This window comes from Oncorhynchus kisutch, unplaced genomic scaffold (assembly GCF_002021735.2).
Source record: "Oncorhynchus kisutch isolate 150728-3 unplaced genomic scaffold, Okis_V2 Okis09a-Okis19a_hom, whole genome shotgun sequence".
In the NCBI taxonomy this organism is placed as follows: Eukaryota; Metazoa; Chordata; class Actinopteri; order Salmoniformes; family Salmonidae; genus Oncorhynchus; species Oncorhynchus kisutch.
Window position 1 is genome coordinate 16,325,542 of NW_022261985.1, and position 15,363 is coordinate 16,340,904.

A 15,363-nucleotide genomic window follows, 5' to 3' on the forward strand; every position below is an offset into this window, starting at 1 on the left:
CCCTTTAGTAATGAGTTCCCCAGCCCTAGTTACATACAGCAGACAACCCTTTAGTAATGAGTTCCCCAGCCCTAGGTACATACAGCAGACAACCCTTTAGTATGAGTTCCCCAGCCCTAGGTACATACAGCAGACAACCCTTTAGTAATGAGTTCCCCAGCCCTAGTTACATACAGCAGACAACCCTTTAGTAATGAGTTCCCCAGCCCTAGTTACATACAGCAGACAACCCTTTAGTAATGAGTTCCCCAGCCCTAGGTACATACAGCAGACAACCCTTTAGTAATGAGTTCCCCAGCCCTAGTTACATACAGCAGACAACCCTTTAGTAATGAGTTCCCCAGCCCTAGTTACATACAGCAGACAACCCTTAGTAATGAGTTCCCCAGCCCTAGGTACATACAGCAGACAACCCTTTAGTAATGAGTTCCCCAGCCCTAGTTACATACAGCAGACAACCCTTTAGTAATGAGTTCCCCAGCCCTATTACATACAGCAGACAACCCTTTAGTAATGAGTTCCCCAGCCCTAGTTACATACAGCAGACAACCCTTTAGTAATGAGTTCCCCAGCCCTAGGTACATACAGCCGTAATGACGCAGACAACCCTTTAGTAATGAGTTCCCCAGCCCTAGTTACATACAGCAGACAACCCTTTAGTAATGAGTTCCCCAGCCCTAGTTACATACAGCAGACAACCCTTTAGTAATGAGTTCCCCAGCCCTAGGTACATACAGCAGACAACCCTTTAGTAATGAGTTCCCCAGCCCTAGTTACATACAGCAGACAACCCTTTAGTAATGAGTTCCCCAGCCCTAGTTACATACAGCAGACAACCCTTTAGTAATGAGTTCCCCAGCCCTAGGTACATACAGCAGACAACCCTTTAGTAATGAGTTCCCCAGCCCTAGTTACATACAGCAGACAACCCTTTAGTAATGAGTTCCCCAGCCCTAGGTACATACAGCAGACACCCTTTAGTAATGAGTTCCCCAGCCCTAGTTACATACAGCAGACAACCCTTTAGTAATGAGTTCCCCAGCCCTAGGTACATACAGCAGACAACCCTTTAGTAATGAGTTCCCAGCCCTAGTTACATACAGCAGACAACCCTTTAGTAATGAGTTCCCCAGCCCTAGTTACATACAGCAGACAACCCTTTAGTAATGAGTTCCCCAGCCCTAGTTACATACAGCAGACAACCCTTTAGTAATGAGTTCCCCAGCCCTAGGTACATACAGCAGACAACCCTTTAGTAATGAGTTCCCCAGCCCTAGTTACATACAGCAGACAACCCTTTAGTAATGAGTTCCCCAGCCCTAGTTACATACAGCAGACAACCCTTTAGTAATGAGTTCCCCAGCCCTAGTTACATACAGCAGACAACCTTTAGTAATGAGTTCCCCAGCCCTAGGTACATACAGCAGACAACCCTTTAGTAATGAGTTCCCCAGCCCTAGTTACATACAGCAGACAACCCTTTAGTAATGAGTTCCCCAGCCCTAGTTACATACAGCAGACAACCCTTTAGTAATGAGTTCCCCAGCCCTAGGTACATACAGCAGACAACCCTTTAGTAATGAGTTCCCCAGCCCTAGTTACATACAGCAGACAACCCTTTAGTAATGAGTTCCCCAGCCCTAGTTACATACAGCAGACAACCCTTTAGTAATGAGTTCCCCAGCCCTAGTTACATACAGCAGACAACCCTTAGTAATGAGTTCCCCAGCCCAAGGTACATACTGCAGACAACCCTTTAGTAATGAGTTCCCCAGCCCTAGGTACATACAGCAGACAACCCTTTAGTAATGAGTTCCCCAGCCCTAGTTACATACTGCAGACAACCCTTTAGTAATGAGTTCCCCAGCCCTAGGTACATACAGCAGACCCCCCTTTAGTAATGAGTTCCCCAGCCCTAGTTACATACAGCAGACAACCCTTTAGTAATGAGTTCCCCAGCCCTAGTTACATACAGCAGACAACCCTTTAATGAGTTTCCCCAGCCCTTTTACATACAGCAGACAACCCTTTAGTAATGAGTTCCCCAGCCCTAGGTACATACAGCAGACAACCCTTTAGTAAGTTTTTCCCCCCTAGGTACATACAGCAGACAACCCTTTAGTAATGAGTTCCCCAGCCCTAGTTACATACAGCAGACAACCCTTTAGTAATGAGTTCCCCAGCCCTAGTTACATACAGCAGACAACCCTTTAGTAATGAGTTCCCCAGCCCTAGGTACATACAGCAGACAACCCTTTAGTAATGAGTTCCCAGCCCTAGTTACATACAGCAGACAACCCTTTAGTAATGAGTTCCTCATTGCTAAGAATAATGAATATGACTGCAGTTTCTACAGGTCATAGTTTTCAGACTGGTTGTATTGGTGCTAGCTAGGTACCAAGCTAAAGCTAGCTAGGCTAGCTTACAAGCTAAAGCTAGCTAGGTACCAAGCTAAAGCTAGCTAGGTACTAAGCTAAAGCTAGCTAGGTACTAAGCTAAAGCTAGCTAGGTACCAAGCTAAAGCTAGCTAGGTACCAAGCTAAAGCTAGCTAGGTACCAAGCTAAAGCTAGCTAGGTACTAAGCTAAAGCTAGCTAGGTACCAAGCTAAAGCTAGCTAGGTACCAAGCTAAGCTAGCTAGGTACCAAGCTAAAGCTAGCTAGGTACCAAGCTAAAGCTAGCTAGGTACTAAGCTAAAGCTAGCTAGGTACTAAGCTAAAGCTAGCGACCCCAGAAGTTGCGGTTGAACAGATGATGCTTTATTACCAACGTGGTATTGTAAACACATCGTTCGTGGCCGGTGTTTGCTTGTACCTGGTGCTACTGTATCTACTATACTGTGTTGTACAGCTTTGACAGAGCTACTGTATCTACTATACTGTGTTGCAGACTTCTTTGTACAGCTTTGACAGAGCTACTGTATCTCTTTGACACGCAAAGACCCAAACGGCGTTCCGTAGTATGTCGTGAAGCTAATAGCAGTGACCGCTATTACTGTGTAGCTCTGGTAGGGCAACATCTGAAAACAGCGCACTGGGTAGTGTGTAACGGTGCCTGTCCGCGAAAGGACAACACCCACGACAGAGGACGGTTGAGTCCATTGGGCAGTGAATTCCATTGTCTTGGCTTTAATGGTTTTCACCTTTGTGTCGTCTCGCTGAAATTCTTATTCTCTTTCAATGACTGCTGGACTTGTTGACTGGTTGATTCACACAGCAGACATTGTGGGCGAGGTTAGGAATGATGTGTTACACTTATAGCGCTACATTTTACGTGGCGTCATTACGTCATCTACCTTCGTTATACAGGTATGCACCTCATCTACATACTTTATACAGGTATGCACCTCATCTACCTTCGTTATACAGGTATGCACCTCATTTACCTTCGTTATACAGGTATGCACCTCATCTACATACTTTATACAGGTATGCACCTCATCTACATACTTTATACAGGTATGCACCTCATCTACCTTCGTTATACAGGTATGCACCTCATCTACCTTCGTTATACAGGTATGTACCTCATCTACCTACGTTATACAGATATGCACCTTATCGACCTACGTTATACAGGTATGCACCTCATCCATCTACCTACGTTATACAGGTATGTACCTCATCTACCTGCGTTATACAGGTATGTACCTCATCTACCTTCGTTATACAGGTATGTACCTCATCTACCTATGTTATACAGATATGCACCTCATCTACCTACGTTATATAGCTATGTACCTCATCTACCCATGTTATACAGGTATGTACCAAATCTACCTATGTTATACAGGTATGTACCTCATCTACCTACATTATACAGGTATGCACGGTAGCTTTTACATCAGTTTTTAACATCGGTCGTTAAACTAGACGTTGGCATTTTTTGCTAATATCGTCCGATTCCGATATGTTCACCGATATATCGTGCATCCCTAGTTATGACATATTATGACATGGTTATAACCGTGTTATAATGACGCGTGGTGTCAAGTAGTGGGACCACTTTTTCTGATGCTTACCCAATAATAACGCAACAAATCGTCACATGATGGCGCATGGTTTCGCTACACATCATGAAATATATTGACCAATTACATACAGCAGCCGACAAGTAGAAAAATAGAACTGAATTGAACATGACATTCATTTAAATATGATTTAAATATTCATTTAGGCCTATAGCCTACTGTTTTATTTTATACAGTCATCTCGGTTTGAATTTGAAGCATCTTTTTATACTTCGCTTGTTTGAATGAATGGCAAAAACCTTGTCAACTTTGTCCTGAAGTTATCTGCGGTTACAGAGAGACAGATAAACCGTGTGGTTCTATGTTCAGCAGGGATCTTCTGTGTTTAAAGTGATGCAGGAGAGGGAAAGCATCTAACGACGCTCTTACAGTAGCTTTTCAATAACGATGGTTTTGGGGAAACAGCTCAGAGATTTACCGATGCTCCTACGGAAGATTCTAACGATGAACTTTAGCCTTAAGATGCTTTTGGAAAAACCGGGCCCAGGTTGCTACGGTGCAACGGTCTAAGGCTACGGTCTATACGGTACGGTGATCGAGTTCAATACAGCGCTTTGAATAATAATAAGTCAACACGGTCAATGGAATATCTTGTCAGCGATGCATTATACAGGCTATGATAGGATTCATATTACCTGGTTTTGTAAATAATCAAAGGTGAATTCACCAATCGAGAGTCAATAGGTTACTGTTTTCATACACAGGTTGGACTATATATATATATATGGTGTTTATTTTGCGGGAAAAAGCGGGAAAAAGCGAGAGAAGTCTGCACTTACCTGCTGAAAATGTCTTCACAGACCCTCTGTATTAGCGCATGCCACAAGCAGACTCCTATTCTTTGTGGGAAGAATACAATAGCCCTGAAGTAGAGTATTAGTTGACTTCTATCACCTTGGACGTCCGAGCAGCGGGTCGCCGTATCCAGACCGCCTCGTCCTCTGCGACGCACCTGGCGTCAAAAGGTCACGCACAGGCTGGCAAAAGTAGAAAGTCGCAGGACCGTAGAAAACAGCGTTTGAACTAAACGGTTACGGTACTTCTATTACAAATGTGTGGTCTGTTTCGTCTAACTAAGATCCGCCTTACCTCCCTCCCTCTTCCCCTCTCTCTCTCCCCTCCCCTCTGGTCTGCAGGCACGGTCGCCGCTATGGCACCGACGCCCTCTACCGCAATCAGGCCGTTTACGCACGAGCCGTACCGTATTCGGATTAATTGTGTGCAGCCCATGGACCTTGCTACAGGTCCTGAACCGGGAATGCGGAACCGTGGACCCACCGGGTGTGCAGGTTTTCCAGTGGAGGACGCTTAGTGGAGGAGGGTTTATAATAATGTCTGGAACGGAGTCGATGGAATGGCATCAAACCACGTGTTTGATGTATTTGATACCATACCACCATCTCCGCTCCAGCCATTACCAGGAGCCCGTCCTTCCCAATTAAGGTGCCACCAACCTCCTGTGGTTCCAACCCAACAACAAACATGTTCCAGCCAATGAAGAACTGACTGGCTGAATCAGGTGTTCAGAAAAATTGAAGGTTTTAGTTGAATCAACGTTGTTTCCACATCATTTCAATTAAATTTCGTTGAACCAACGATGAATAGACGTTGTCTTGACGTCTGTGTCCAGTGGGCTAGATGAAACATGTCTCTATGTCTGCATTTACACAGGCAACTTCCCAATGAACGTTATGGGCCCAATTTCCCAGAAGCAATTTAAGGCTAAATGTACCTTTATAGGAGAATCATTTAATCTCTGCGCTGTTTCCTAAAACCATCTTTATTAATGTTGCACTTGAAAACGCGCATCTGCCTCCAGTTGTAGAACAGCTAAATGCGTCATTAGATAATTTATTGTGCCGTGCCGCGTCACTTTATACACAAAAGCCTCCGATAAACATAGACGTATATGGTTTATCCGTCTCTCTGTGACCCCCGATAACTTCAGAACACAGTTAACTCCAAATACAAGGTGCCATTGTCTTTGAAAGTCATACTACTAACACGTGACATAAACACAATGCTTCAAATTAAAACCGAGATGATTCAAATATAACTACATGTTCAAGCAATTGATTTACCTGGGTTACTCTGTAATTTGTTGCAATTTATTTCGTGTGTAGCAATGAAGTGTCAAATCTGGGATTTTGTGATTTTTTTATTGGGTAGCCTAAAGATTCAAATAAACCACCTCAGTATTTTCGAACGTAGGTGGTAATATCTCTCTAGGCGCAGATCCGTCTTGCAGTTTGTTTTACAATGACTACCTACCGGGGGGAACAGTGGGTTAACTGTCTTGTTCAGTAGCAGAAGGACAGATTTATACCTCGTCAGCTCAGTGATTCGATCCAGAAACCTTTCGGTTACTGACCCTCTAACCACTCGGCTACCTGCTGCCCCAAAATATTGTTAAATAAATATATATAATAATTATATTAAGGAAAGATTTGAATGGAGACGGCTGATCCGAGAGTAGCACTGGCTTTCTTTCGATCCTTTCAGTCTGGACACATGATCCAATGGCGCCCTTAGCAACGGGTAGTTACCCTTAGCGACGGGTAGTCGCCCTTAGCAAATCAAATCAAATCTTATTTTATTTGTCACATACACATGGTTAGCAGATGTTAATGCGAGTGTAGCGAAATGCTTGTGCTTCTAGTTCCGACAATGCAGTAATAACCAACAAGTAATCTAACTAACAATTCCAAAACTACTGTCTTATACACAGTGTAAGGGGATAAAGAATATGTACATAAGGATATATGAATGAGTGATGGTACAGAACGGCATAGGCAAGATGCAGTAGATGGTATCGAGTACAGTATATAAATATGAGATGAGTAATGTAGGGTATGTTAACATTATATTAGGTAGCATTGTTTAAAGTGGCTAGTGATATATTTTACATCATTTCCCATCAATTCCCATTATTAAAGTGGCTGGAGTTGAGTCAGTGTGTTGGCAGCAGCCACTCAATGTTAGTGGTGGCTGTTTAACAGTCTGATGGCCTTGAGATAGAAGCTGTTTTTCAGTCTCTCGGTCCCAGCTTTGATGCACCTGTACTGACCTCGCCTTCTGGATGATAGCGGGGTGAACAGGCAGTGGCTCGGGTGGTTGTTGTCCTTGATGATCTTTATGGCCTTCCTGTGACATCGGGTGGTGTAGGTGTCCTGGAGGGCAAGGTAGTTTGGCCCCGGTGATGCGTTGTGCAGACCTCACTACCTTCTGGAGAGCCTTACCCTTAGCGATGGGTAGTTACCCTTGGCAACAGGTAGTTACCCTTGGCAACAGGTAGTTAGCTCTGCGTGTATAAACCGGGCCCTGGACACACACGTTCCATCTTTTATAGTAACAATATAATACCACTAGAGGTCCTCATCACATCACAGTACGTAGAGGTCCTCATCACATCACAGTAAGTAGAGGTCCTCATCACATCACAGTACGTAGAGGTCCTCATCACATCACAGTACGTAGAGGTCCTCATCACATCACAGTAAGTAGAGGTCCTCATCACATCACAGTAAGTAGAGGTCCTCATCACATCACAGTAAGTAGAGGTCCTCATCACATCACAGTAAGTAGAGGTCCTCATCACATCACAGTAAGTAGAGGTCCTCATCACATCACAGTAAGTAGAGGTCCTCATCACAGTAAGTAGAGGTCCTCATCACAGTAAGTAGAGGTCCTCATCACATCACAGTAAGTAGAGGTCCTCATCACATCACAGTAAGTAGAGGTCCTCATCACAGTAAGTAGAGGTCCTCATCACATCACAGTAAGTAGAGGTCCTCATCACATCACAGTAATTAGAGGTCCTCATCACATCACAGTAAGTAGAGGTCCTCATCACATCACAGTAAGTAGAGGTCCTCATCACATCACAGTAAGTAGAGGTCCTCATCACATCACAGTAAGTAGAGGTCCTCATCACATCACAGTAAGTAGAGGTCCTCATCACATCACAGTAAGTAGAGGTCCTCATCACATCACAGTAAGTAGAGGTCCCCATCACATCACAGTAAGTAGAGGTCCTCATCACATCACAGTAGGTAGAGGTCCTCATCATATCACAGTAAGTAGAGGTCCTCATCACATCACAGTAAGTAGAGGTCCTCATCACATAACAGTACGTAGAGGTCCTCATCACATCACAGTAAGTAGAGGTCCTCATCACATCACAGTAAGTAGAGGTCCTCATCACATCACAGTAAGTAGAGGTCCCCATCACATCACAGTAAGTAGAGGTCCTCATCACATCACAGTAGGTAGAGGTCCTCATCATATCACAGTAAGTAGAGGTCCTCATCACATCACAGTAAGTAGAGGTCCTCATCACATAACAGTACGTAGAGGTCCTCATCACATCACAGTAAGTAGAGGTCCTCATCACATCACAGTAAGTAGAGGTCCTCATCACATCACAGTAAGTAGAGGTCCCCATCACATCACAGTAAGTAGAGGTCCTCATCACATCACAGTAAGTAGAGGTCCTCATCACATCACAGTAAGTAGAGGTCCTCATCACATCACAGTAAGTAGAGGTCCTCATCACATCACAGTAAGTAGAGGTCCTCATCACAGTAAGTAGAGGTCCTCATCACATCACAGTAAGTAGAGGTCCACATCACAGTAAGTAGAGGTCCTCATCACATCACAGTAGAGACCATAGACCTACATAACTGTAGAGGGCTAGAGGCAGGGTTCAACCATAGACCATGTCAACTGTAGAGGGCTAGAGGCAGGGTTCAACCATAGACCATGTCAACTGTAGAGGGCTAGAGGCAGGGTTCAACCATAGACCTATCATAACTGTAGAGGGCTAAGGGCAGGGTTCAACCATCGACCTATCATAACTGTAGAGGGCTAGAGGCAGGGTTCAACCATAGACCTATCATAACTGTAGAGGGCTAGAGGCAGGGTTCAACCATAGACCAGGTCAACTGTAGAGGGCTAGAGGCAGGGTTCAACCATAGACCAGGTCAACTGTAGAGGGCTAGAGGCAGGGTTCAACCATAGACCATGTCAACTGTAGAGGGCTAGAGGCAGGGTTCAACCATAGACCATGTTAACTGTAGAGCCTCAAGAGGTGCTGAATGATTCATACTGTAAAGTGTTGTTCTTTGTTCCAGGCCTGTAGGATGGGGAAGAAAACTCCTCTTCCTGGACATTGATCATGTAAAGGATTACAGAGGTTAAAGTTCAGCGTGACAATGTTAGTAAATGAACCACATGTTGTGTACCGTTTCAGATTTTATTTCAACAGTCAACATACATCTACTGCTTATCAGCTTCATCCAAATGTCCACATTGTCTGTTGTAAAACTAGCTATATTCTGACACAGCAACAACAACCCCATAACAGACCTACTATCTCTCACACACGTCCACACACTGTGGGAGCTGAACCTGTCTCAGGTCTGGGTCAGGACCACTGGTCTCAGGTCAGGGTTCAGGTCTGGGTGAGGACCACTGGTCTCAGGTCAGGGTTAGGACCACTGGTCTCAGGTCAGGGATGGGACCACTGACCTCAGGAGAAGGTTCAGGTCAGGGATGGGACCACTGGTCTCAGGTCAGGGTTCAGGTCTGGGTCAGGACCACTGGTCTCAGGACAAGGTTCAGGTCTGGGATGGGACCACTGTTCTCAGGACAAGGTTCAGGTCAGGGATGGGACCACTGGTCTCAGGTCAGGGTTCAGGTCTGGGTCAGGACCACTGGTCTCAGGTCAGGGATGGGACCACTGACCTCAGGAGAAGATTCAGGTCAGGGATGGGACCACTGGTCTCAGGTCAGGGTTCAGGTCTGGGCCACTGGTCTCAGGTCAGGGATGGGACCACTGGTCTCAGGTCAGGGTTCAGGTCAGGACCACTGTTCTCAGGTCAGGGATGGGACCACAGGGTTCAGGTCAGGGATGGGACCACTGACCTCAGGACAGGGTTCAGGTCAGGGATGGGACCACTGACCTCAGGACAAGGTTCAGGTCAGGGATGGGACCACTGGTCTCAGGACAGGGAAGGGACCACTGGTCTCCAGTCAGAACTTATTCAAAGCCTTTACCACAGGTATCAGTCATTACATCATTCCTTTACCACAGGTATCAGTCATTACATCATTACATCATTCCTTTACCACAGGTTTCAGTCATTACATCATTACATCATTCCTTTACCACAGGTTTCAATCATTCAGTTCAGTTATCCGTTCAGTTATCAACCACAGGTATCAATCATTACATCATTCCTTAACCACAGGTATCAGTCATTACATCATTCCTTAACCACAGGTATCAGTCATTACATCATTCCTTAACCACAGGTATCAGTCATTACATCATTCCTTTACCACAGGTATCAGTCATTACATCATTCCTTAACCACAGGTATCAGACATTACATCATTCCTTTACCACAGGTATCAATCATTACATCATTCCTTTACCACAGGTATCAGTCATTACATCATTCCTTAACCACAGGTATCAGACAAAACCCACAACCACACCGTTAATAATATATCATATTTAGCGCTTTAATCCAAAGTGACTTACAGTCATGCGTGCGTACATTTTACGTCTGGGCGGCCCCGGGAATCGAACCTACAACCCTGGGGTACAAGCGCCATGCTCTACCAACTGAGCTGTTCGGGAACTGTTCGGTAGCTGTTCGGTAGCTGTTCGGGAACTGTTCGGGAGCTGTTCGGTAGCTGTTCGGGAACTGTTCGGGAACTGTTCGGTAGCTGTTCGGGAACTGTTCAGTTGTTCCAGCATCTTTTCTTGCTGCTCAAATAAGACCTGAGATTTGAATTGTCAATCAGAAGAAGACGGAGGACCAGGAGAAGCCTCTAATTTGGATGTGTGAGGTATTGGATGATTTGACACAGGGCTATCAAGGATCTCTGATCGCGTTCTTCATAATGCTTCATAAAGACTTCTTAAGGTTTCATAAAGACTTCTTAAGGCTTCATAAAGACTTCTTAAGGCTTCATAAAGACTTCATAAGGCTTCATAAAGACTTCATAAGGCTTCATAAAGACTTCTTAAGGCTTCATAAAGACTTCTTAAGGCTTCATAAAGACTTCATAACGCTTCATAAAGACTTCATAAGGCTTCATAAAGACTTCTTAAGGCTTCATAAAGACTTCTTAAGGCTTCATAAAGACTTCTTAAGGCTTCATAAAGACTTCTTAAGGCTTCATAAAGACTTCATAAGGCTTCATAAAGACTTCATAAGGCTTCATAAAGACTTCATAAGGCTTCATAAAGACTTCATAAGGCTTCATAAAGACTTCTTAAGGCTTCATAAAGACTTCTTAAGGCTTCATAAAGACTTCATAAGGCTTCATAAAGACTTCATAAGGCTTCATAAAGACTTCATAAGGCTGCATAAAGACTTCATAAGGCTTCATAAAGACTTCATAAGGCTTCATAAAGACTTCTTAAGGCTTCATAAAGACTTCATAAGGCTTCATAAAGACTTCTTAAGGCTTCATAAAGACTTCATAAGGCTTCATAAAGACTTCTTAAGGCTTCATAAAGACTTCATAAGGCTTCATAAAGACTTCTTAGGCTTCATAAAGACTTCATAAGGCTTCATAAAGACTTCATAAGGCTTCATAAAGACTTCATAAGGCTTCATAAAGACTTCTTAAGGCTTCATAAAGACTTCATAAGGCTTCATAAAGACTTCATAAGGCTTCATAAAGACTTCATAAGGCTTCATAAAGACTTCTTAAGGCTTCATAAAGACTTCATAAGGCTTCATAAAGACTTCATAAGGCTTCATAAAAGCTCCATGAATCCAACGTCAGGCAGACATCTACTGCTCCTTGACGACGATCATCAACATTCAGAAATAAATGAAAATGATGAACACTCATCCAAACAAAAGACTCAGTTTGTCTCAGTCCTCTCAGAGTTCACCTCTTCATCACATTCATCATCGTCACACAGCTGATTTCTGCTTCCAGGTCAAAGTTCAACTACATTAATGCCAACTGTCGCGACACAAGTACACATAGAGCCACTTAGATCAACTCAAGGTTCAAGTCCCTAGTGGGATAATAAGATAACAAGTCTTTCCCTCAACATGGGTCTGATCTGAGGAGGTTATACTCCCTAGAACGGACGTTTCCATTCAAATCAATGATTCCGTAAGGGGTTAACTGGAGGCCATATTGAATGTCCCTCTCAGGACACCTCTATGACCTCCATGCTTCCTGAGAAGCTGCTGTGACTCCCCATCTCCTCCCTGGATCTAGTCTCGCCTCCTCCTCTCATCCTGTCTCCGAGTTCCATCTGACAGCTCCGTCTCTTCAGCTGCTTCTCCAAGGTGCTCTCCTCGTGCCAGCTCCTCCGTGAGTCCCCGTGGTCGCCGCTCCTCTGCCGCCTGCGCCGCCGCACCTCCTCCAACCCCTGACTCACGCTGTACGCCGCCACGCTGCCACCCCCCAGAATGTTAGCCCCGCCTCCTAAGATGGCGGAGGTGGAGTAGAAGTGGTGTGACTCGGAGAGGTACCATCCCCCCGACGACACGGTGACGGGACCCAATAGGATGTCAGAGTGCCAGCCCTTCAGGGCGGAGCCTAGGTTAGGGGCGGGCTTGGACAGGTGCTGCTGGGAACGCGATAGGCCGAACAGGAAGCCGGTGGTGTGAGGGGTGTGGTTAGAGTTCTCCTCCATACTGCCACTACGGTGGAGCTGCTGGGAACAGGAGAGGGGAGGTGGAGGAGGCTTAGCCTGGCTGGGCTGCTTCATGCTGGGCTGGTTGGAGGTGGTAGTGGTGCTGGTAGTGGTGGAGACTACAGGAGCAGCAGTGGGAGCTGCAGACGTAGCAGCAGGGTCTGCGGGACCGTCGTCCTGCTCCTTGTCAGGGCTCGGCTCAGGTGTAGACTGCTCTGACATCTCCTTCACAGGAGAGAACTGATACGGTTTCCCTGCAGGCTCCTTGAAGCTCACGGATGGGTTATAATACTCCTGGGCTCCGGGGTGGGATGTAGGGTGGGGATACGGCCTCATGGGGGCGCTGCTGCAGCCTCCTGGCTCCCTGTACGACTTGATGTCCAGAGAGAAGGACCTTTTCAGCCGTGCAGCGCTGTCCTCCGTCCCCTGGTCCAGCTGAAGGCCTTGGAGCCCCTGGAGAGCCTGGGCCAGGAGCCTCTCCTCTGGAGGCCAGGGGGCCAGGACACATGGCAGGGTCAGGGGCTCCAGCAGGGCCAGGGCAGGGTCTGGGAGGCTGGGGGTAGGGTTAGGGGGGTCGTGCTCTAGTGGGGGGTGGAGGAGAGGAGAGGATTTGACCCCGGTGGTTTCTCTGATCTCCGACCTTCCAGGAGTCTTGATCTTCTTTTCAAAGTCCAGCAGCTGACCCAGGAAGTTGAAGTTAGGAGAGATGGTGGGTCTCTTCTCCTTCACGAACCTGGAGAGGAAAGACAGAAACACACAGGACATCAGTACAGACGCTGTAACACACTGGGTTGTTATAGAGTTGGGAAAACCTAGAGGGTCAATACAGGGGACATTTATAACTGTAACACAGGACATCAGTAGAGACGCTGTAACACACTGGGTTGTTATAGAGTTGGGAAAACCTAGAGGGTCAATACAGGGGACATTTATAACTGTAACACAGGACATCAGTAGAGACGCTGTAACACACTGGGTTGTTATAGAGTTGGGAAAACCTAGAGGGTCAATACAGGGGACATTTATAACTGTAACACAGGACATCAGTAGAGACGCTGTAACACACTGGGTTGTTATAGAGTTGGGAAAACCTAGAGGGTCAATACAGGGGACATTTATAACTGTAACACAGGACATCAGTAGAGACGCTGTAACACACTGGGTTGTTATAGAGTTGGGAAAACCTAGAGGGTCAATACAGGGGACATTTATAACTGTAACACAGGACATCAGTACAGACGCTGTAACACACTGGGTTGTTATAGAGTTGGGAAAACCTAGAGGGTCAATACAGGGGACATTTATAACTGTAACACAGGACATCAGTAGAGACGCTGTAACACACTGGGTTGTTATAGAGTTGGGAAAACCTAGAGGGTCAATACAGGGGACATTTATAACTGTAACACAGGACATCAGTACAGACGCTGTAACACACTGGGTTGTTATAGAGTTGGGAAAACCTAGAGGGTCAAGACAGGGGACATTTATAACTGTAACACAGGACATCAGTACAGACGCTGTAACACACTGGGTTGTTATAGAGTTGGGAAAACCTAGAGGGTCAATACAGGGGACATTTATAACTGTAACACAGGACATCAGTAGAGACGCTGTAACACACTGGGTTGTTATAGAGTTGGGAAAACCTAGAGGGTCAAGACAGGGGACATTTATAACTGTAACACAGGACATCAGTAGAGACGCTGTAACACACTGGGTTGTTATAGAGTTGGGAAAACCTAGAGGGTCAATACAGGGGACATTTATAACTGTAACACAGGACATCAGTAGAGACGCTGTAACACACTGGGTTGTTATAGAGTTGGGAAAACCTAGAGGGTCAATACAGGGGACATTTATAACTGTAACACAGGACATCAGTAGAGACGCTGTAACACACTGGGTTGTTATAGAGTTGGGAAAACCTAGAGGGTCAAGACAGGGGACATTTATAACTGTAACACAGGACATCAGTAGAGACGCTGTAACACACTGGGTTGTTATAGAGTTGGGAAAACCTAGAGGGTCAAGACAGGGGACATTTATAACTGTAACACAGGACATCAGTAGAGACGCTGTAACACACTGGGTTGTTATAGAGTTGGGAAAACCTAGAGGGTCAATACAGGGGACATTTATAACTGTAACACAGGACATCAGTAGAGACGCTGTAACACACTGGGTTGTTATAGAGTTGGGAAAACCTAGAGGGTCAATACAGGGGACATTTATAACTGTAACACAGGACATCAGTAGAGATGCTGCTGAGGTTACCATCCCAGCCATCATTACAGCCCCCCACAGTGCAGTGTGTTCATTCAGGAGAACAAGCTGGGCCTTTCATGGAGTCATGTGACACACAGTGTTGTTTAATCAGGGGTCATGTGAGGATGGGTTCATTAAGACAGACAGGAAGAGGGGGTATCCTCTTAGTTACGGAGAACTTGGGAGGAGGGTGGTTGCTGAGTGGTCAAGTCCATAAGCAGGAAGGTGATGTGTACATGAGGCCTTGTGCCTTATTATGGTCCTACCGGGTTCAATCATCTCACCTGTAAATCCTTATTATGGTCCTACAGGGTTCAATCATCTCACCTGTAAATCCTTATTATGGGTTCAATCATCTCACCTGTAAATCCTTATTATGGTCCTACAGG

At 45.5% G+C, this 15,363-nt stretch overlaps 1 protein-coding gene across 2 annotated transcripts in view; it reads right to left on the reverse strand.

Moving 5' to 3' along the window:
• Window positions 1–9,269: 9,269 nt before the first annotated feature.
• The window catches only part of LOC109886408 (dual specificity protein phosphatase 16), a 48,365-nt gene continuing 42,271 nt past the window's right edge, over window positions 9,270–15,363 (reverse strand). For both annotated transcript variants that reach the window (XM_031815281.1, XM_031815280.1), the window contains exon 7: window positions 9,270–13,439. In XM_031815281.1, the coding sequence (XP_031671141.1) occupies window positions 12,215–13,439 (1,225 nt within the window). In that variant the 3' untranslated portion in view covers window positions 9,270–12,214. The remainder of the gene's footprint in view (window positions 13,440–15,363) is intronic.